This window comes from Parus major, chromosome 4, assembly GCF_001522545.3.
Source record: "Parus major isolate Abel chromosome 4, Parus_major1.1, whole genome shotgun sequence".
In the NCBI taxonomy this organism is placed as follows: domain Eukaryota; kingdom Metazoa; phylum Chordata; class Aves; order Passeriformes; family Paridae; genus Parus; species Parus major.
In genome coordinates, this window is record NC_031771.1 from 21,114,745 (window position 1) to 21,136,504 (window position 21,760).

General features: G+C 37.3%; 1 protein-coding gene and 2 long non-coding RNA genes across 3 annotated transcripts in view; 2 read left to right on the plus strand and 1 right to left on the minus strand.

The window, feature by feature from the left end:
- LOC117244290 overlaps positions 1 to 97 on the plus strand; it is a 77,125-nt gene extending 77,028 nt beyond the window's left edge. Inside the window, exon 4 of the long non-coding RNA XR_004497061.1 lies at positions 11 to 97. This is a non-coding gene — a long non-coding RNA (uncharacterized LOC117244290). The remainder of the gene's footprint in view (positions 1 to 10) is intronic.
- TACR3 (tachykinin receptor 3) overlaps positions 1 to 738 on the minus strand; it is a 38,679-nt gene extending 37,941 nt beyond the window's left edge. Inside the window, exon 1 of the mRNA XM_015624683.3 lies at positions 1 to 738. Coding sequence (XP_015480169.1) covers positions 1 to 470 — 470 coding nt within the window. The 5' untranslated portion in view covers positions 471 to 738.
- Positions 658 to 21,760, plus strand: part of LOC117244291 — a 27,569-nt gene continuing 6,466 nt past the window's right edge. The window contains exons 1-2 of the long non-coding RNA XR_004497063.1: positions 658 to 824; positions 16,497 to 16,696. This is a non-coding gene — a long non-coding RNA (uncharacterized LOC117244291). The remainder of the gene's footprint in view (positions 825 to 16,496; positions 16,697 to 21,760) is intronic.

Here is a 21,760-nt window from a genome sequence, read left to right on the forward strand (position 1 = left end):
CTGTCCACAGCGATTGCTGTCATGGAGTAGATGCTGGCGAAGACAGCTGTGATTGGGAAGAAGTTGTGGAAGCGGCAGTAAGCCTCTCCAAAGTACCACTCGCTGTGCAGCGCATAGATGAAGTTGATTAGAGTATTGAAAGCAGCCATGGAGGCATCAGAGAAGGCCAGATTCACCAGGAAGTAATTTGTCACCGTCCTCATGCGCTTGTGAGCCAGGATAATCCAGATGACAATAAGATTTCCAAAAACGGCCACTGCCACCACACCACCGTAAGCCAGAGACCACAGGGCAATGCGCCAAGAAGGCTGTACGAACTGATTGGAGAAGTTGCCTGCTGAGGAGGCTACAGGGGCAGAAGCATTTACAGCTGGTGCTTCCAGAGCCTTTCCCCAGGGATCACCTGCTTCAGCAATGCTCACATTCCACCTGCTGCTCATGTTCCACTTGGCTGTGGGGTCCGAAGTCATCTTGAGTGTTTCTCTCCTCTCTTCCAGGAATGATGTACCTCTCCCACCTCCCTCTCCCAGCCCTCCCAAAACCCCACTAACAGATAAGAAGGGGGAAGTAAGGCAGCACAGCAGGTACTGGGGAGGAGAGCTGTTAGAAGAGATCTTTGGCTATGCTGTTCAAACTGTTAGAAATGCTCTAACAGACACGTCAGGAGAGCTACCTCAGAGTAGACAGTATCCTATTTCTCCTCTGTACAGCCTCCTGCTTTTGATTTTGCTCAAGGAGAAGGGGACTGGGAGCCAAGGCACATTTTATAGGCTTGTGAGTTCCCAGCGTCACGAAGGGAGTGGAGCGATAAGCTCCATCGGCTGGTAAGCTAACACCTCTTTGCCTCTGCTCTCCCTCCCCTTGCATTTCATTCGTTGCCAGCAGCAGGCACTTTCAGGAGCTGTGGAAAGCATCACAGGGAAAATGAATTCTCATCTCGTTTATGTTGAGAGATTTGTTTTATATTGTCTTTCTTAAAGTTTCATTATTGTGCTTCCTTTTTTAAATAGCCTTTTTGCCCTGTATTTGTAGGGCTAATCAGCTGGCTTAGTTGAAATTCCCAGGACTGAGGCTGCCTTTTTATTAAAGCTCTTTCCAGATGAATTTATTCCAGATCAATTCAGAGCTGCTTTTTTTGTTGCTCTATTTTCATTTATTATACACTTTCTTTTAAACCGTTCTGTTACCTACAGATTTAGAATAGTGACTCTTTCAGACAAACAAATACATTCTGCTGCTCTCTAATTTCACTTTTCATTCTGTAATATGTAATTGATATCAAGAAACATTTATAAAGCCTGTTTACTGCATGTTTACTGAAACAGGTATACTGAAACAGTATGCAGCCCATAGGTGTCCCTAGTTATGGGCAAAATATTAGGGGTTTGTTTTATTTGCATCTTTGGAAAAAAATTACTTCAGTTCTTGCTCCTGATTTGCATTTATTTCACACTTAGTGCTGTTATTATTTTGAGCAACCAATATTTTAATATGCAATGATTCCTATAATGGTCGAAAAGGGTAAATGAGGAAATTTAACACTCAATGTTTTCACATCCAAAATCAGTTTTCTTGTTAATATGTTAACAACAGCCGGCATTAGGAATGCAAGGATTGATTGCAAGGGACTTCAATTGACAAACCTTTGTTATTCAATAGGCTGCAGTCTTAAGGGAGAAAATGTCTTTTAGTGCCAATCTTTCATGTTTCAACAATTTAGAGCTACTACTTGTCATCAGCAGAGGTTTCAATTGTATCACAGCAGTGGGAGCTATTCAATGTCCCTATCAGCAATGACACATTCAGTACTTTTTAAACAAAAGCTTCAAACAAAAATCGAATACTCCTGTGTACCACTTCTCCCTGATGTATTTACCCAGTGGAAGCAGTGCCTGCACTTTAATTGTCAGGTCTTCACTGCAGTTTTAATTCAAATGAATGTAATTGTGGCTGTTTCCATATGAGCTTTTACCAATTTACCCCAGCCTGAGCAGCTGCCCATGTCAGGCTTAGAAGCTTTGCTGAAAACCACAGAAGCTCTGCTGTAAATCACCTGGTGCTACAGCACGTCTAGAACCCACCCATGCACTGCAGATGCTTGTAACAGGAAAGTCACTGGAGTTAATCCCACAGTTCCATTTTGAATTCTTAATCTTTGACCTGCCTCTTCTTTCTTCCTCTCCCTAGAGGCGAGTCTGAAGAAAGCCATTGTAGACAATCTCTGACAGTTTGAGAGATGAAAAACTTAAATGGTGGTTCCAAAGAGTCAGGAACAATGACTAGCTATAACAGAGAGTTGGACACTCAACTTTTGATTCCAGCAGCTTCACTCAAGATTTTCATATGGCTGAAAGCCAGAGTACAAACCCAGCCCCGTGCCCTATACCTTTCCACCTTTATGCCCAAACTAGGAACTCCAGACTATCCTTTTACTAAGCTGATGTGTTTTTCACGTTCTCACGCCAGTCGCACAAATGTCCCACAGGCTTCTGTTGCTTCTATCCATCCCTCCCAACCTCAGCTATATTTTTCCTTCATTTCAGCAGAGACAAAGGTACCGTATTTCTAGCACAAAGTACTGACAAGTGTGCAGTAGAGTGCAAACATACAGGAGCAGAGTCCTGTAGAGCACTGTGGCGACTTCCCCTGTATAGGAACATAAAGGATCTGTGTTCAAACCACTTGCTGTAGTTCATGGAATCACATTCTGATCATGTGTAAATTCTGTCTCAGATTTCCCTGAAAAACATGCAATATCCAGTAGTGCTGCAAACTGGGGGCTGGATTTTGAGTTTGAAAGCAGAAGTCTAATTTCTTGTTCTGGAATGAAGCTTGTTCTAACTTTGTCATAAAAAATTGCTTGCCTTTGCATGCCAGGTGTTGAGGAGAGACCATTCCCATGTGTCTTGCCCTAATCATCTGTAGTGCCCCCAAGGGAATTTGTTCTCAATGCATTCTTTGTCACAATGTGAGAAGACAGAACAAGGCAACATCTCTTTATTCTAGCAGAAGTATAGGTAAACTGCGTCCTTGTGACTTACTTTAAACACAAATCGGGAAGCTTTTTGTAGTCTGTGTTTGTGCAATGTCAGCCAGGCCACCAGCACAGGAGTGTCAGCTTTGCAGTGTAGAAATCAGAATGTCATTGATTCTGTCTTCCTCTTCAGAGGCACCCTGAGGAAATAAGCCATCCCTGTAGGGAAATTGTTATACACTATGCTCTTCTCCATCCCCTCTCCCCCATATGAGAGAAGAACTGTGGGGTACCATTAGCATAAAAGGACAACCTAGATTTTTTTATTAGCTCAGTAAGATGGATGGTATCAGCCATGTATTTGGCAGATGAGGTGGCTGAATATCTGGAGTTGTTTTGTTTTGGAAAATGGAAAACTGAACAGCACAGGACAAATGTTGGGCAGCTGGATCAGTCTCCCATGGTGTATATTTATGACACCTTTTGGAGATGACTGTAAAAATTTGCTAGAATATATTCTCTGTGTCGTTCTGGCTTTCATTCTTACTGAAACCACAGAGAAGTAGTTTGGTACAATCAATTGAATCAAAACCAGATTCTCCTACATCTGAAGGACTACAGCAAAAAAAATAGGGTGGTCTGCCTTTATAATATTTTACTTAACTAAGTAAGAAAAGATTTTAGGCAGCCAGTCATTAATTGGATCTTACCTATAGAGGAAATTCACATATATAGTGATGTCAGCTGTGCTTCACCATAAAAATTTGTATTGATTACACGTGTACTGATTGAAGTTTAGTCAGCTGAAGGTAATCAGCATTGAGTTTCTCAAAAAAGTTCCACAATAGCTTTGGTGAAAACATTTGTATTAGTAACTTCTGAGTAGCGTAATCTGCCTGACTGGGATGCACTATATGCAAAGGAGTCGTACAAAAGACAAGTGATAGTAAAAGATTTTAAAATCATAGGAAATTCAGGGAGTTAGAAAGAAAGCTAGGCTTGGCAAACCCTGGAAAAAGTAGGCCCTGGGAAATGTTAGACCTCATGCTTGCTAAGATCATGTGAAACTGCACCTGTGTAGTCAGGATATGATAAATAATACAATTGTTAGATGTGATTAGATATAATTATTGTTTAAAGAATCATGAGAAACTATGTTAGGAGTTTGAGGGGGATCACAAGAAATCCATGCTTGGGTAAAATCAATGCATACAATAGAACAATGTAAGTTTAATATGTAAGTTATATAACAATAGAGTATATAAACACGTTCAGCTCTAAACCAAGTCAGGTCAGATCTGGGTATGTGTACCCCTGACACCCAGAGCTCTTTCATAAAGTACCTTCATATAATCATCCTGTGATTATGTGTTCTTGAACACTAACACAAGGATCTGTGTTTTTTCTCAGACTCTTATAAACTATATAGAGTAACTGTGTTTTCTGTGTTTTCTTCCAGAACTGTTACAGGTATGTGGTTTCTTAGGCTAACTTTTCACCATTCCAGCTTATGTATATTTGCAGTTGGAATGTTTAATTTCTCACTCTTTAAGGCTATTACTCAGTTTTAGAGTGCCTTTCTTCTGGTCATCTGCTATCTGCTATTTCCTGATGGTCATTTGCTCTTTTGCTTTTACACTGACTGCTACTTTGTGCTTGTGTGAAAGCATGTTGTACTTTTAAATTGTGGTTAAACCTGTCACTATTAGCAGCTCCCCAGGTTCACAGAAACACTAGGAAATCTAAAAGATATATCCAAAATGTGAACAGAAAACTAGCTGTGATTGTCTCTACTTCTTCCTTTGTGTTACATAGTTTGAAGCTGTTTTTTCACAGTTCCAACTTAGCTGGCTCCTACTTAGCCAGAGCAGAAGCTAAGCTCCTGACTTAGCATCTTGACTAGAAGGTAGATTTAGAAGTTATTCTTTTTTTAGCTATTTATGAGATTATGTTTTAATTTACTACAGGTCTCCTGGTGTACGTGAAGTTTTTTGTTGGAAATTGTTCTTCCACTAATTTTTTCTGTGTGCTATGGGAATGAGAGACAGAGAATATCGTTGTTATTGCACAAGTAGGGATTTGTAGTAAAATAGCAGCCTGCACAGTATCTCTATTTAGCATGAGCGATAACTGCATCATTAAGAGGTTTTACAAAGCCTGTCCTCTGTCCTTTCTTTTGTGTATAGAACAGAGGGCATTGTGAAGTTTACATTTGGTTTTGGATTTGCTTGCTTAATTAGGCTTAGCCTAGTAACCTCTTTCCCTGCCTCGTTCCTCCAGTGCCCAGCTGGAAGAAATGATCCTTCAGCAGGAGCTTCTTTTTATTCTTCAGCTTTGATATCTCCCATTCATCAGTCAGTCATGAAAAGGTTTAGGTAGGGAAGCAGAATTTATGCAATTTAAGGATGCTCAGCACTGTCCTATTTATCATGGCTGTGCACTTGCATTGTGCTGCTCTCATAACAGTGCCAAACCACCCAGATTTTGAGCAGTTTGCTTTTATTTGTGTAGCTTAAAACACAGCTAGAAAACTCAGTTTGAACTTGGTTTCTGATAATTGTTTATGAATGCAAAAGTCTTATTCCTGTCACCAACTGCAAATGACTCAGTAGGATATTTAGCAGCTTCACAAGCATACAAATAAGGATGTTGCAGAAAAGGGGAAAGACCAAAACCAGAAATATAGTGTGTGGCTCTTTATCATGGCTAGAGGGGGCCAAAGAGTGAGGAAAATCAGAGCCAAAGAACTGATTAAAGACAGGTTTTCTTCTGGAAATGATGCTGAGATGCAACTCCACTGGAACTATTTTTAGAATAAAGTAAAACTCAATGTGTCTAGAGATGAATTATGAGAAACAAATATTAAGTAGAAATTAAGACTATTTTGAATTTCAGATAATACTTACAAATTATTTTGTATGAGAAAACTTTTTTCTTCCTGGATGAAAGATTTCTTCAGCTATTCAGAGTTCGATCTTCTGATCCTCCTGAAAAGCTAAATTTATGTGTCTTCCATTGTCATCAGCATAGTTGATCCTTCAGTTCCTTAGCTGCTACACACAGGACATGACTGAGGGTGCTAGATTGCTGGCACGGTGAGGTGCCTGTGCCAAAATGTAATTTGAAGGGCACAGTCGTTCTGTGAAAAGTAATTCTTATTCCTTTGCTTTCCTGGTCAGCTAGGGCTTCGAGAGGAAAATACATTATACAAAGTGTGATACTAGCAATTTTTTAGAAGAAATAAAGTGAATTGATTCAAGTGGTTCTTCTACCTGACAGCAGTATATCTGGAGAGGAGGTAAAGCCAAAGTGAAATGGACCATGGTATAATGAACATATTCTTGGGTTATTGTGGTTAGTCTTCTTTCCTGCTATTATTGTTTTCCTCTTTACATTCTTTGTGGCAGCCCTTGACACAAATTAGTGGGGAACTTTCACTGATGCTATTTTTTTTGTCCTAGCTGCTGTGCATTCTCTATTTTCTCTAGTAGAAGACAATTTATTTGCAATTTTAAATCCAGGAACTTCCTTTTCATCTTTCTCCAACCTCTCAAGTGCCTTTCTAATGTCATGGGTAAGATGAATTACCAACTGACTTCTATGTTTGCCCATGTTCTTCTCGTCTTTTAAATTGCTGTAATGACTTTTAAAAAAGTTACATTTAACAACAGAATTATACCTAAGTCAGAATGTGTTTGATTGGATCTTGTAGGTTCAGAACCTACAGCCTTAAAATTAATGGGTAGCTGCTATAGCCACCTGAAAGTGCAAGTCCACCAAAGTCATTTGAAAAGATGCCTACTGGCAAAATCATTTCCTTTGTCTCCTACCAGGCTCTTTCCAGCTATTTGTGTGCTCACAGACATCCAAATTAAGGGGGATTTTATTGGTGATTTTTCTGACTCTTGAAGCTACTTACTCAGTTATATACATGTATATAATAAATTTACATACATACTCTTACATAATAAAATACATATTTTAAGGTCTTGAGTAAGTTAAAAAGGCATGAATGGAACTGCAGTAATTCAGTGCTGAGTAAAATCAGAAAGTAAGATTTTCTGATAGTTTTACCCATGTTATTTATAGAGCATCAGTGACACATCTGTGTTTCACTGTTACCTGAAAAGTAAAACAGATAAGCTTTTTGACTTGTTTTTTAATAACAGGGGATACTATCTTATCATTGTGGTATCAAGAGAATAGTCTATATTTTTTTTCTTTAACTAAAATAAAATTTTTATGGATTGGTCTTCATATAAAGCACTACAGACAATTCACATATTTAAAATACTTTCCAGACAGTATTTCTTAAAAAAAAAAATCTCATCTCCTTCAGAAGACTAATTGGAATGTTTGTATGAAATTGGTTCTGTCAGCACAGAAATAGTTTTTTACTCTTTGTTGTACAAGAAAAAAAAGTAGAAGTACAAATTTACGCATGATGTTACTACATTCTTATGACTTTTGACCAGAAATTGTTTTATGTTCTGAGTGCTAAAGCAGGATTGAAGTAAAGTGGATTTTGTAATTGTTTGTGTGGTAGGCATATGATAATTTAGAAAAGCTGTATCTGCCAATGTGTAATAAATATAGGAGGAAGCCTTTGGCAACGTAGCAAACTTCTATCTTGAAATATATCTGTTTTGCATGGGAAGTAAAGGGTAAAATGAAAATATTTTCAGCTATTCTCTCACACGTGCAAAACCACTTGTGTTCTGTTTTACATTTTGTAATCTGATTTGTGCCCTGTCTTTTTTAGAATCCAGTTTTTTCATCTGAGATAAAAGTAGAAAGGAGATCTGAACTTAGCTTTACCAAATCCTAAACCATGTTGTTGCCTAACTGGTGATAGGTCTTGTCATATCTTGTGCATTTACCTGTGTGACTGTCAGTGGAAAGGAAATGACTGTCAAAACAGATGCACAAGGATTATGGTATTCTTACGACATTTTACCACACATCTTCTATTTCTAAACTATAAAGTTTCTTAAGCCAAAATTTCCGCTAGTTAGTGTTCAGCAAAATAATTAATTTGTCCAAAATCCCATGTGAATCACCTATGTAAACTTTTATGGAGCCTATTACTGAAATTATCATGTCTTAATAAATGATTGTGTCTATCTTTTACTGATGGCTCCTACTTAGCCGTAGCAGAAGCTAAGCTCCTGATTTAGCATCTTGACTAGAAGGTAGTTTAGGTAAACTGAAAGTTTATCTGTTGCAAATGTATTTTTTTGTTCTCCTAATGGAAAACCTCTCAGAATATTTACTGAGTCCTCATAGAGGTATAGTGAACTTTGTTTATTTCTAACTTCAGCACACTTTTATAGGGTCTGACATGGTTAGCATTGCTTAAAAAGCTACTATTGGTTAATACATTTTATTTAACATTCTTTTTCTTATGCACAATGCCATTGTTTTTCTTTATTCTTGCTGTTCCAGGAGAGCTTCAAGGACATTGTCCTTAGAATTGTCACCTGGATTGAAAGCTGGGTTGTGAAGACAGGCTTTGACTAAAATATCATGCCCTTGCTCTGTTAAAATGTTTTCCTACATTCTCCCTAATATTAAGGTTCTGTTTCTCTGTCGTGTGACCTTCCTTCTTCCTTTGGAATTGGAATGAAAGAAAAAGCAACTACTGCCATATCAGTGAAATTCAATTTATGGCTTCAAGAAGTCATTCAGTCTTTTGCACCTTTTCTGCAAACCATTGCACTTATTCCTATTTCTGCTATGACTTCTATTTACAAAGGAGTTCCTATTAATTCGATTTTCTATATTCATGTTGAAAGAGATTATTTAAGTGAGAACAAGAGTTCAAGTGACCTAACCTTTCTCAGTAATTCAGCAAGTTCCAGCGGTATTGTAAGGCAACAGAAAGGAAGGCAATTAATTTTCTAAGGTGAAATGACTTAGGCTAATTTATTTTTTGTGGATATGACATATATCACTAGATGAGTTTTGAACAAGCAGTAGCAAAGAGGGAGGGAGAGGCACGAAAGCAAAATGTAGTAACTAAATATAATTTGTAAAGAATGCATCTTATTAATTTGGCTCCAAGAATTAGCATTTAGATTTATTTAGTGACTAATAACTTTTAAACATCATAGAAGGTACTTAGATTTTTATCATCATGTTCTTTTAAGATTAGTTTTATTAATTCTCAAGTAATCAGCCACTTCTGATCCTCATTGTTGGTTTTGGAACAAGAACCCAACTTTTATGTGGAAGTGATAAAAAATTCAGTAGATAGCCTTGCTACTGCTTTCCTGATCCCAGGTTCAAGGCAGATGGATTGACAGTGTGTCTACACCTGTAATGTATCATTGTGTTAACAGTGATAATATTTGCCCCTCTGGTGATTTCTCATATTAATCTGGCAACAACACTGTTCTCTTTGAAGAATGCCATTTGTTTAGGGCTGACAGCTGGAGCAATATCTTGCTAAAAATGCTTTCTTGCTTTACTGGATTTCTTTTAAAATACATGAACAGCCTTTCCTGTCTAGGTAAACAGCAAAGGAGGAGGCTCACAGCCTGAATTTTTCACACATGTGCACACCACTGTTTACATAAACAAATACAGACAAGGATGTTTTGAAGATGATTTTTGTGTCTTATTGTTGAATAAGATGTTTGACTCCAACAGGTAACAAATGAAAACGAGTTCTATGGAATTATAAACTTACAAACTAAACCTCACTGTAGAAAAACAGATGCAATTACCCTTGCCTGGTGCAGTGGCTCTTGTAAGACAGTAGCTGATAAAAAGACTATAAAAGGAGCTCAAGGAACTGGAATTATAAAAATTAAAATGTAAGTCTTCCTTACCTTTCCTGAGACAGGGAGGAAAAAAAAATATAAATCTTTTGATTATATCTCTTACATTTCCTCCAGGCTATTGTCTAAAAAGAATTTGTTCTCATGTAGCAAGAACTGGAGATTGAAGCTATTTTATAAATATTTTTCTCCTTTAAAAGCAGATGGTGGGTGTTGATAAAATGTTTGTTGTCTCCCTAAATTGTTCAGATAATCTAATTTTATTGAGTAGAATTTGTAGTGGTAGAAATTATGTGTAGAGGTAGCATTTGTAGGCTGAAGAAACTAATTTCTTGTGTCTGACTTCTTGTATTCAGAGTGTTATCTAATGGATTTATTTCCAGATTTATCTGGTGGGAAAAGGGCCCTCCATTTCTCCTGCTGTAGAACACACATTTTCTTTTATGGATGATAAAGATAGGGAAATTTTGGGCTGGTGTACAAATTCCAGCACTGCCCTAATGAAATACTGCTGTCCTCAAAAGGTGAACTAATATTCCATGCTGCAAAGCAGTGTTTTTCCTTCATGTTCTTGTTCCTTACTGAGTAAGTGTGTGGGCTGCCCAAGAAGGAAAAGCAAGGAGCAATTGAAGTCTGAACCTGTGGAAGTAGACAATGACAGCTACTAAAACAAATTTACATTCACTACAAAAAGAGAGATGACTGGAGAGGAGGAATCCAAAGAAAGGACTAAAGGGTAAATGAAAAATCACTGAGTAGCAGATTGGAATAGGTGATTGGAAGGAAAACATTGAAGGTAATTGGAAACTGAACCAAATTGTTTGGGGGATGAGGAAGAGGAGGAAAAACCACTGCTTTTTTCTGTGGTTATATTAGGGCTTGTGTACCAATGAATTTCAATAGGCATCCACAGTGATGGATGCAGTTTTATCTGTCACCACAGAGCAGTCTTGTTTAGGCCGCTGTCTTTCAGCAGCAGAATTTTATTCATCCTCCATTACCACAGTCCAGATGCTTCTCATGTCTCCAGACTTCAGATGAAGGCGTTCAACTTGCAGACTGTGGAAATGGTTTCTTTTGTGAAATACTGCAAAACATTTTGCATGGGGGTGGGGTTTTTATTTTTTGTTTTTTATATTTTTTTTTAAAATCTAAACTTTTGAGAATTTCATCTTGGGGAAGAAAATCTCCAGCTCTGTGTTGTTATTTTTGTCTAGACTGAGGACCAGAGTACATCTTGAAATTTCTCATGTACACTGGAGGCTGATTTTTTTTGCATAGTATACAGCTTGTGGCATCTCTTTACCAGCAGCCCGAAGTCATAATGCCAGGAAATTGTGTTTTGATAATGTGGACATTAAAAAAAGATTTTCTTTATCCAGTTGCAACTCCCTTATCACAACTGCCATTAATCTGTAGCAATCAACTGTGTTTTTCACTGCTGTCACCTCTTGTTTGAAAAGAGCAAACTGTTCTTTTTGTAAAGCTAAGTGCAACCTGGCATTGCAGGTTTATATGATTGACAAATTCATATTCTTATGCTAATCAATGTATGTTGTCACCTTTGTACCGAGCTCTTTACTGTCAGAATGGCTCTTTGTCCCACAGGCTTTGTTTTTTTTTGCAAAATGCTTTGCTAATGCAATTAATCATCTAATCCAGGAAATCATCTCCCAGCACAGAAAACGGACATAATCTTTTCTGCTGTATATACTCTGCATCTTTCATCTATGGTGGAATCATAGACTCAGATACAGCTGGGATGTTTTTTATCATTATAAATTGTTATCAGCCCTAGCTGCAAATCCCATGCTAATATATCTATATCCATATCTCTATATCTCAGCTTTTCTATTTTTACCATTGGCTTCACTGAGCAATTGGTCCAGTGGAAATCTCTCCTTCAATCCTATGATGTTAAGTCTTGAAAAGTACATGTATCCAAAAGTTCTAATTCCAAAATCTGTATATAGTATTTCCTTGTTGGCACAGAATGTGTGATACTAGATTTAGAGATAAAAACCTTCAATTTTAAAAAAAAGGAATCTCAATTAAGTAAATTACTCTCCTGAATTTCTGCTGCAATGAAAATATTATTCAACAGCCATTGAGAATTTCAAATACAATGATGCTGCTGCTGCTGTTTTTTTATCCAGTCAAAGAGGCCTCAGCAATCCCAGGTAAGTACAGGATGACTCTTGAAAGGTGAGCTTCTGGGTGAAGAGCTGGCCACCAGGTCTTTTCCACTACAAATATGGATAAAGCTGAACCCTCTATATGACAATGATCATCTGTAGTTTTCTGTGTCAGAGATACAAAGAACTGAAGAAGTGTATTACAGTCTTTCCGCCAGTGTGCCGTTCAGCTTTTTGTTTTATGGTGTCCTGAGAACTTGCTGAGGAGATCAGATTTGGGGTACCATTCTTAATAGTCATGATGAGACCTAGAAAAAGGGGTTTTATTTATACTTTTGATAGATCCAAAAGCAAATAATATCCAGCTTCAAGAAGATATTACATTTTGTCTCTTAAATTTCTGGCCTGTTAATTTCTTTGGACTTTTCTTAATACTGTTGTTTATAAAACTCAAGGAATAGCCATTTTCTATATTCTCCAAACCCTGTTAAGATGTATTAGATGTGTTTCTTTTGCAAGTAGAGGATTTATAATATTTTTAAACTTTCCCAATTGTAAATGACACCGTTAGTCTCATTTCTGTTAAATATTGTTGCCTTTATCTGCAAATCTAGTAGTTACTCGTATGTTTTTTCTGAGTATTTATAGTTGCATTTTATATTAATAGAGCAGTATAATTGTGTTTTGTTCTTTATACCCTTTCTGGTAGTTAATATGTGAATTTCATTGCTATAAGCCAATACTTTCTAAAAGTCAAGCAGCCATTTAAAGCCTAACGTGGTGGGCCCATGGCCACAGGAAAAAGCTGCTTATTCTGTGAAAGTTGTTACTGACTCTTTTGGTAGTAAAAGCTCTTAGAAATAACGTGTTGTTGTTTGCAGGATTTAAAAATTCTTTCATTAAAATAAAGGTAAAAATAAAATCTCACAGAAGGCAATTTGAAGAACTGCAAACATACCATGAGAAACCAGAATGCAAATGAGAAGGATTTTCACTGGACCACTTTTGCCTTCAAAAGATCAGAAAACTTCTGGATTCTTGGTATCATTATTCTTGTGTTAAGGAATTGCAAAGGATGGTTGTCCAGAGAAAGAGAGAGAGAAAAGGAGTCTGGCTGTAGAAATCTTTGAAGCAGCCATCCCTTGGTAGAGGTTATAGATTAAGATAAGTGAGACACAGGAATTGCCCTGGTAGAAGGCTGGGGTGCCTAAATTTCTTTTAGAATTATCTATGTATCAGCTAATGAATAGGGAATGGCAGGTTTTTGTTGTACGATGAGTCAGTCATTTATAACTGAGGCAGTAACAGGACTTCACCTGTTTGCTTTTTCTTGGATTATTAAGAGAAAATATAGGCATTCTTGTAGGACTTTTTTTTAAAAAAAGGAACATCAATAGATTGTCAAAACCTAGAGAAATATCACTATTACAGGCTTTTTTACAGTGTGTTAAAATAAGATGATTTCTTCTAAGTCCTAAGATTTTTCGTTGGGCTGAATTTTTCAATTAGATTCTTAGTAGGCCTTAGCTAGCAATTTTAGCAGTGCCTTTCAGAATTATAGAAAGCACAAAATGTAGAAGAAAACTACTGAATAATCATAGAATGGCTTGGGTTGGAAGGGATCCTAAAGATCATCTAGTGCCATCCTCCCACCGTGGGCAGGGACGCCTTCTATTTGACCAGGTGGCTCAAAGCCCCATCCAGCCAGGCCTTGAACACTGCCAGGGGTGGGGTGTCTGCAACCTTTTCTTGGGCAACCTTTTCCAGTTCTCCATCACCTTCACATTAAGAGGTTTCTTCTTAGTATCCAATCTAAACCTACACTCTTAGTTTGAAGGCATTCCCTCTTATGGAATGCTCTAGCTAGAAGTCTGCCTTGAACTTTCCTATAAGCCCTTTTTAAGTACTTGAAGGCTTCTATAAGGTATCCCTGGAGCCTTCTCCAGGCTGAACAACCCCAAGTCTCAGCCTTTTGTTGGTAGTTTAAAGTTTCTGGAGGTTGATCATAATGAGTAAAATGCTAAATGATGAGTAAAATGTAATTCTTCTATAAGGAATATGCATTACGGTCGATGAAAAGCAAGCAACAGCTTCAAGTATTAAGTCTCCAGACTGGTAGGACAATGGATTAGAAATGGATAAATGTACCTAACTGCAAACTCTGGAGGTATTTGCAAGATGGGTAGATGTGGCACTCAGGGACATAGCTTAGTGGTGCTGGGTTAAGAGTTGGATTTGACATTAGATATTATACACCATCAAACTTTATGATTCTATGGTAATCAGGCTGCTTGATTAATTTAATCTTTTAATCTGCCTTGTACCTGAAAAACAAAGTCTGTGCCAGAAACACCTTGACTGACTAACTGTTGTTCTCTTGGGATAAGAATCTAAAAATTTCACTGACAAGAGAAAATTGAAGACAGCCTAAATGACAAGGTGAAAAAATAGCATTTGCTTCAGAAGGGCAGGAGGCTGTTTACATTTGTCTGTCATACCTAATTCTTAAAGGTCAGTACAGTTTCTTTTTTAAGAAAACAATCAATTAAGTAATACAGCAATAAGACATCAAACACTGTAAAAAATATATACTGTCATTGAAGAAGAATGCTGACATTTTGCAAGAGATGTTGGGGGAGTCAATGGAAAACACTGAAGAGGGAAAATTATGTATTTTCAAACATTAATAAGTGTTAGTGATATTTTCAGGAGAGTGACAGCATTTGCAGTTCAGTAATGGCATTCATTTCAGACATTTGGGTCTGAATTTTGATTTAGCAGCTGACGTGAGCCCTTTATCAGCCCTGCTAGTCTGGGGAAGCTAACAAAACTGTGTAAGGAATTGCTCAGGAGCTCTTTTTTGCATGTGAGCCTGGAATTAACAAAATCATTAGCAGTTATTCAGATAATCTCAAAAGCATCTAAATTGAGGTACAAAGTCTTCTTGGAAGAGAGTATTGCCTTTTTGGTGAGGAAATGGTCTGGTTTTGTTAGTCTGTTTTTACACCTTGGAAAAACACACCCTAGTCATTCCTTTCAAAGCCTCTGATACGGACATCTGTGAATAAATTGTGCAGTGTTGGGAGGGTTCCCCATTGATCTAATAATGGCTTGTGTGTGGCACTTCCTTGCTGAAGGCCACACTTCCAGCTCTTTGAAGACACTTGTAAGATTGGTGCTAATTAGAGAGAAGGAGAGCTGGGGAAATGTAAAGGTGCTAGGCTTGAGGAAGAAGCAGCTGATGGATATATAGCAGCACAAATGACAGAGCTCACTGTGTAGCTACTGTCCACTAAAGCAAGCCTCTGGAAAAGTAGCAGAATTAATTTCAAAGAAGGATCATCCACCACCAAACTCTTATAAATAATAAGTAAAAAAATAATAAAAGTTAAACTTTTATTAAATGTCAGTCTAGCTACTTATTCTCCTTTGTAAAAGCTGGCAATATTTTTTTTCTCTAAATATGAATGTTTTGAAAATAGCTGCCTGAGAGAAGTGAGAAACATAGAGCAGAAACATCCTGTTTTGTTGTTAATAAAGATTACCATGGTGTCTAATTGGCTGTGCTTGGAGATGGACGGGCCATCTAGGACAGCAACAGCATTCTGAATGAAGAAGAGCCACCTTTCACAAAGCCTCCCATTGTTTGTCCTTTGATGCTGTTTAAATGCAACAACTCTAGTTCATAGGAAGATTTTTTGAAAAGGGGTAAGACAGCCTGTCTTTTAAATGGTTCACTTCTGCAGCTGAAGCAGAAAAATAAACTTGTAAACAGTAATTCACAGTAATTTTCTGAATGATTTTCTGGCAGGGATTTATGGTAGAAGCATGTGAAAGTGAAAGCATGGCATAAGGTTAAAGAAAATACCTCTAGGTTGTGTTCTTCAGGCATTTATCTAATAATCATTTCCTTTTGGATGCTTGTTTTGTAATGTAAATGACTAATGTTTATAAAGCTTTTTGGAAAATACAAATATAAACAGCATGCAAGTGCTCACTGTTATTATTACACATGAATCATTGTATTAACAAAAGCAATGACTTGTCTCAGGCATGGACCCAATCCATCTCACACTGGGTTTGATAGGATGCATTTCCTTTAGGCTAATGAGGAGGCCCAAGTAGTTGACTTTTTCACATCATTTATGGAGGAAAACAAATTCTTTTTCCCAACATAGAGACTCTAATAGAAATCCTGCGAGTTTTTTTCTTTATGCGTAATAGTGATTCCCATAAACATGAATTGTTCAAATGCTACAAAATAGTATTGAAAAAACAGCTGAAAGGCAAGGCTTTCCAGTACAGAGGAATAGCTTGGGAGTGACAATGTGTCCTCAAAGGTAAATTCATCAGCCAGTTCACACTGTTGTTTCCGAATCTTGAAATGATAGTTTTGACAGCCATTGCTTCTTGACAGAGGCTAAATAGGAATCCCTGCAATTTGGGACTTTTGGTTACAATTTCTTACCTATCTCCACTTCCAATTCTGCTTAAAGGGTAGCATATGGAGCCTGTATCACCCCATTTCCCAGCTATTCCTGTTGTGAGAGAAACTGCTATGGAAACTTACTCTAACAGAGCTTTGTTTCTTGTCTCTTCTCCCAGCTGCTGTAATAGTACAGAACAGGCTGTAACACAGAACCATCTTCAGCATCATGACTCAAGAAAATTTTAATACATGCTGGAAATGAGTGAAAATGGACCACTGAAGAAATATTTAAGGAGACTGACATTAACAAAGAGAAAAGTACTAAGATCTTAAATTGTCCATTTTACTCACACTGCCTGGAGTACCTATTGATAGTGTAAGTCCAGTTGGACATTACTTGTATAGGTTTTTTGGTTTTGGTTTTTTTACCATTTCCTTTCATCAATTTCTCCTCCTGTCTTTTCATTTGTCTTTGTTCCCTGATTTCAAGATTTCATTTCCTTTCATGAAAGGAAATGATTCATTTCATGATAGGAAGTGAAATCTTGCCATTTAAATGCGGACCAATTCAGCAAGGTTCAGTCAATTTTCCTGCGCTTCATGTCACTCTTTTCCCTTTTATTGTTTTCACTTTGGTGAGAATTTTTTTCTTTTCCCAGAATTTCCTTTTATCAGTTTCTTCTGTCTTCCTGACTTCAAGATTTCAGTGAATATAATTTGGCAAGTATGGGTCCTTTTCACTGAACCTCATTTCATTGCAATCCATTTGGTTGTTGTCAACTTCTTTTCAAAATTTTCTTCTTTTTTTCTTTTTTAAATTGCATTTTATTTCATCATATCTCCTTTCCAGAGTTTTTGTTAGACTTTAATCTCTGATTTCAAGATTTCATTTCCTTTCATGAAAGGAAAGCCTTCATTTCATGAAAGGAAGTGACATCTTGAGATTTCAATGAGAGTCAATTTAGCATGGTTCCATCCACTTCACTGCTCCTCATTTCATCACAATTGATTTCATTTTAGTCACTTTGTTTCAGAATTTTTGTCACCCCACACTTAATGTTTGATAAAAATCCACTGCTTTAAAGAGGCTTTTTAAGGTGTTGCATTCTGGCTGCACTGGCATCTCTTGTGATTGTTTTACCAAAGCTAGCATAGTGCCCCTCTGACTTTAGCAGTCTGTTACGTGCAACAACTTTTTATTGAGGTTTGCTAGATATCACTGTGCTATGTAATTTCCTTCTTCCTCTGTAATTTTCTTAGCAGACATTATTTTTCCTGTGTAGATATGCCATCAATCGGATGTCTCTTAGTTCCAGCATTTTTAGTATTCATATACAGGAAAGTTCAGTAGCAGTAATTCAGTCCCATGTCAAAATTACTCAAAATGGCTGTGACCTAGGCTTGTGCTTCAGGAGAATGAGGTGTCTTTTTCCCCCATGGTGTTACTGTACAAAAGTATTAAAAATACTCAGTTGCCTGTTTTACTCAAGTACAACAATATCAATGAGCATCAGAGCCTTTCTGTGAAACTTGTTGTGCTGAACAGGAGATTTGGGCATGTGGCACAGAGCTGTGGGCTGAGCAAAGAATCTTTGTGTGCACATGGGAACATTTGCCTTGCTTGTCTGAAGTTACTTATCTGACATGTTTCGTCATGTAGAGCGTTGAAGTCTGTCCCTTGCTCACCTTTCTTGTACCATTGTTGCCTGGAACAGCCCCGTGCTAGAATACAATGGGGAGGCCAGACAGAAACATCAGCTTGGAAAACTCAGACCTAGGCTGGTGGCAATGGTGATAGAAATTTTATTTTAACTTGTATTGTACAGTTCATTTATCTCTCCTCAGGCCTCTCTCCACATCTCTGTACATGCCATGAAAGGCATAAAATTCCAATTATGAGATCCATACAGTATCTGAATCCACTTCTAGCTCTATTATTTGTGAAGCCTAGTTTTTACTTCACTTTGCTCTGAACAAAGATCATGGAAAAACACTAAACCCCCTTAATTTCTGGACCATAAAAAACTTGACACTGAATATATAGGGCTTTATATTTTTGTAACTTAATCCACAGAAAATTGCAGGAAATTGAAGTAAAGCCTCTTTTTTTTTTTTTTTAAGTATGCATTTTTAAAGTTATAATGATTTCTTGTAGACTAAAGATATTTGCAATTCACTGTACATTTAAAGAATTCTTACAATTTTTTAGAATATAGAATCAACATTTTTGAAAAGAAGGATATTTTCTGGAATAGCAGCTATCCACATATGTGTCCAGTCAAGATAACAGGACCTTAGAATTTTAGCAGTCATTGATTGCTTGGGCAGTGTTTTTGCTCCCTTTCATGTTCAAGATAAAAATTTTCAGAAGATACATTTGTATTTAAAGAAAAGAGCTTGTGTCTTGCATTTGAAGCCACACATTACAGGATATCACAGGATCAAATGGAAACTGCATTTCTGTCTCCACAGATACATAATTAGTAAGGAACAGAGGGCAGTGCAGAAAAGCAATGAGTTAAATTATTGGACAGAAAAAATAATATTTAATATTTGATAACTAATGCAAATGAAGTCATGCTGATCTGCCAACTATGACAACCATCAATAGCTGTAGAAATTATAAATAAAATTTCCTGGTTTAAGTTAGAGTCAAAGAATGATTTATGAAGCTCTTTTTCTACAAGGGGATGAAATGATGGTAGCTGTTCACCTTGTTTCAGCCATGCTGTGGTTATAAGTTATCAAATACATTGTTAGAATCTGCCCTTATTTCAGCCAAAGGTGATCACTTGTGTTTAGTTTGTTGGGTGGGGATCTGTGCAAACACAACTTACAGAACTACTTGCAGAAATTTTTATAAGATTTGTCTAGAGAAACACAGCTAACAACAAATACTGCGGCAGGATTTAGAAACATGGAGTGAAAGTGGAACCAACAATAAAATACCTTTTGATAATTTACGAAATAAACATAATTTAAATTAATTTCCATCCCCTGTCATGTTGGCCAATGGAAACAGCACAGTGTGTTGCGATTACGGCTGAAGTGACAGGTTTTCACAGCTTTCATTCCTTGAGTTGATTGGCTTAGAAGCTCCTGGTAAATAGGAGCTTGAAAAAGGAACAGGGAACTTGAAGCACAGCACAAGACAGCTGTCAGTGCTGCTAAGGAGTTAAAGAATCACAGCCTGGAGATAACTCAGAGGTGCTACCTTATGCGTCCTACTTAACCCTTGGCACCAATCCACTCTCTACACCACACAGCCTTGTGAGCAGCTATAAGGGTGGATGGAAGATGGTTGTGAGGGATAAGTGAAAAGAAAAATAGCTGCAATCAGTGGTCTTCTGATTCCTGAGTGCCCTACTAAGCTCTTGAGAATACACAGTCATAATAAGACCTAGTTTCTTTTCTGTTCAGTACCATTTTTCATGTAGTTCCTTTGGAATGAACTACAGCAGAATAACTATCTGTTAATTTGCATTCAGCTCTTATTCTGGCAAAGATCAAGATGAGTTTTTCTGCTTTTGTCAGCAGAAGCCTTGATAGGTCATTGGTTCCACTCCAGAGGTAAGAAATAGTAATGACTCCAATGGAAAAGGGTGAGCATTGTAAGAGCTGCCAGGGAAGTAAATGGGCATCAGCTAAGCAATTTGGTGCTCAAGAAGAGGGGCAAGAGTATAAGCAGTCCACATTTAGCAAGTATGTAAGAATAGAGTGGCCCCAAATTCATTGCCTAGGCAGAGCTAGGAGCCCAGTGTAGTGCTGAAAACTTCACCACTTGCAGTTACTTCTCTTTGACACTTTTCTTGGTCTATGCTCAGTATCAAAGCTGTACTACAAAAAAAAAAAGAAATTTAAATTAACATTATTCCTGATGTATTGTGTTAAAAGAGTTACATCAGTGCCATCTCTTTATGTGTCTTAGTTTCCTTTCAAGGGAGAGCATGGAGGCTGTATTGTAACAATTCCTAGAATAGAGTGTGATGTGCACTGTAGTGCCATCCCTGCTGCAGACAGAAGTCATTCTCTGCATGAACTAAATGCTCACATGCACTAGCTGTTTTTGTCTAATGGCTACACAGTGCTTGAAGATTTTGTCTCTTAAAGAGAAAAACTAAGTGAAATTTAAATATAATTTATTAACTGAATCCTTTTTATTCTACAGATTTTTCTGCAAAAATTGCACCAGAAGTATCTCCTTTCTGGTGCTGAGACCTTTCTGTTCAGTTTACTTTATAATATCTTGTTATTATATTAATGATGATTAGTTATGGTTTTTATTATTAAGAAAATACTGAATGTAGATATTTCCTGAATGAGAACATTTTTATTTTCCATTCAGAGAGTATCTGAATTCAATTTATCCCTTCTCACCTTTTGGGTGCTGTAAAAATTTAATTGGTCTCTTAATTTATGTGTGCATCTGAGTTTTATTTACCATTTTTGAAGGGTTGAATGTAATAGATGGTGAGCTTTTTAAAAAGAGCATGTCTGGTAATTTCTACAATGCTTTGATATTGAATTGACTAGATTTAGAAGTAGTTTCAGTAAAAAAAGGCACTGCATTTGTAGTGCTCTTTATACTAGTAAAGATAAGGTGGTTATCTCATCTGCTTCTCCAGCTGGGAAGATTAGGAGACTCCTATGTAACTAATCCAAAATTACTGCCAGTGTGATTTTAAAGATTTCTTGTGCATTTCCACAACAATTATTACAAGGGTCAATAAAAACAACTACATTATGCAAATATCATTTGCACCAAATGCAAATGTGATTTGTGGTTAAAAATACAAATAGGTCTAGAAAGTTGTTAGTAAGAGCAGAGGGGGAATAAAATTAATTCTAAGAGATATAGGTGTGGAGTTTTGTGTAGGAATTATACAACTACCTTAGAACTTCAGAGAGGTAACCTTTTCTACTTGGATCTACAACCCAATATTATCCTGAGAGCTAAACAATGTTTCTAATTTCTAATTCTGTGACAGAATTTATGCTTTTCAGTCAGTCTCATTGTTGTTAATGCTGACCATGTACTAGCCAGCTGGCTAAGAGGCCTAATCTACACAGTGTGCAATTGCTGTGAAATCTTGTATCTTGGTGGGAGCTGTAGTGAATTGAGCCTGTCTCCAGCTTCCTAAAAATCTGGATCATGATGCTGCTCTGGACTTCCATCCTTCTGTTGAAACTGGGCCGGTATCCACTAAAGGGCTGAAGAAGAAGCAAAGTTGGAGCAGGGTGGGCTTGTGAGAGATAAGAGCCCCTGTTTGAATGATCTGTGTCACACACATCAGGGTTCATCTCTGCATTTCATTCAATGCTCAATTTAATATGTATCACAGGAACTAGTGTTGCTTGGAATGGAAGAGGTTGCAATGCAACAGGTTAGTGTCTTAGTATATGTTGAGGTCATGAAAGAGAATGGTCAGCCCTGGAGATA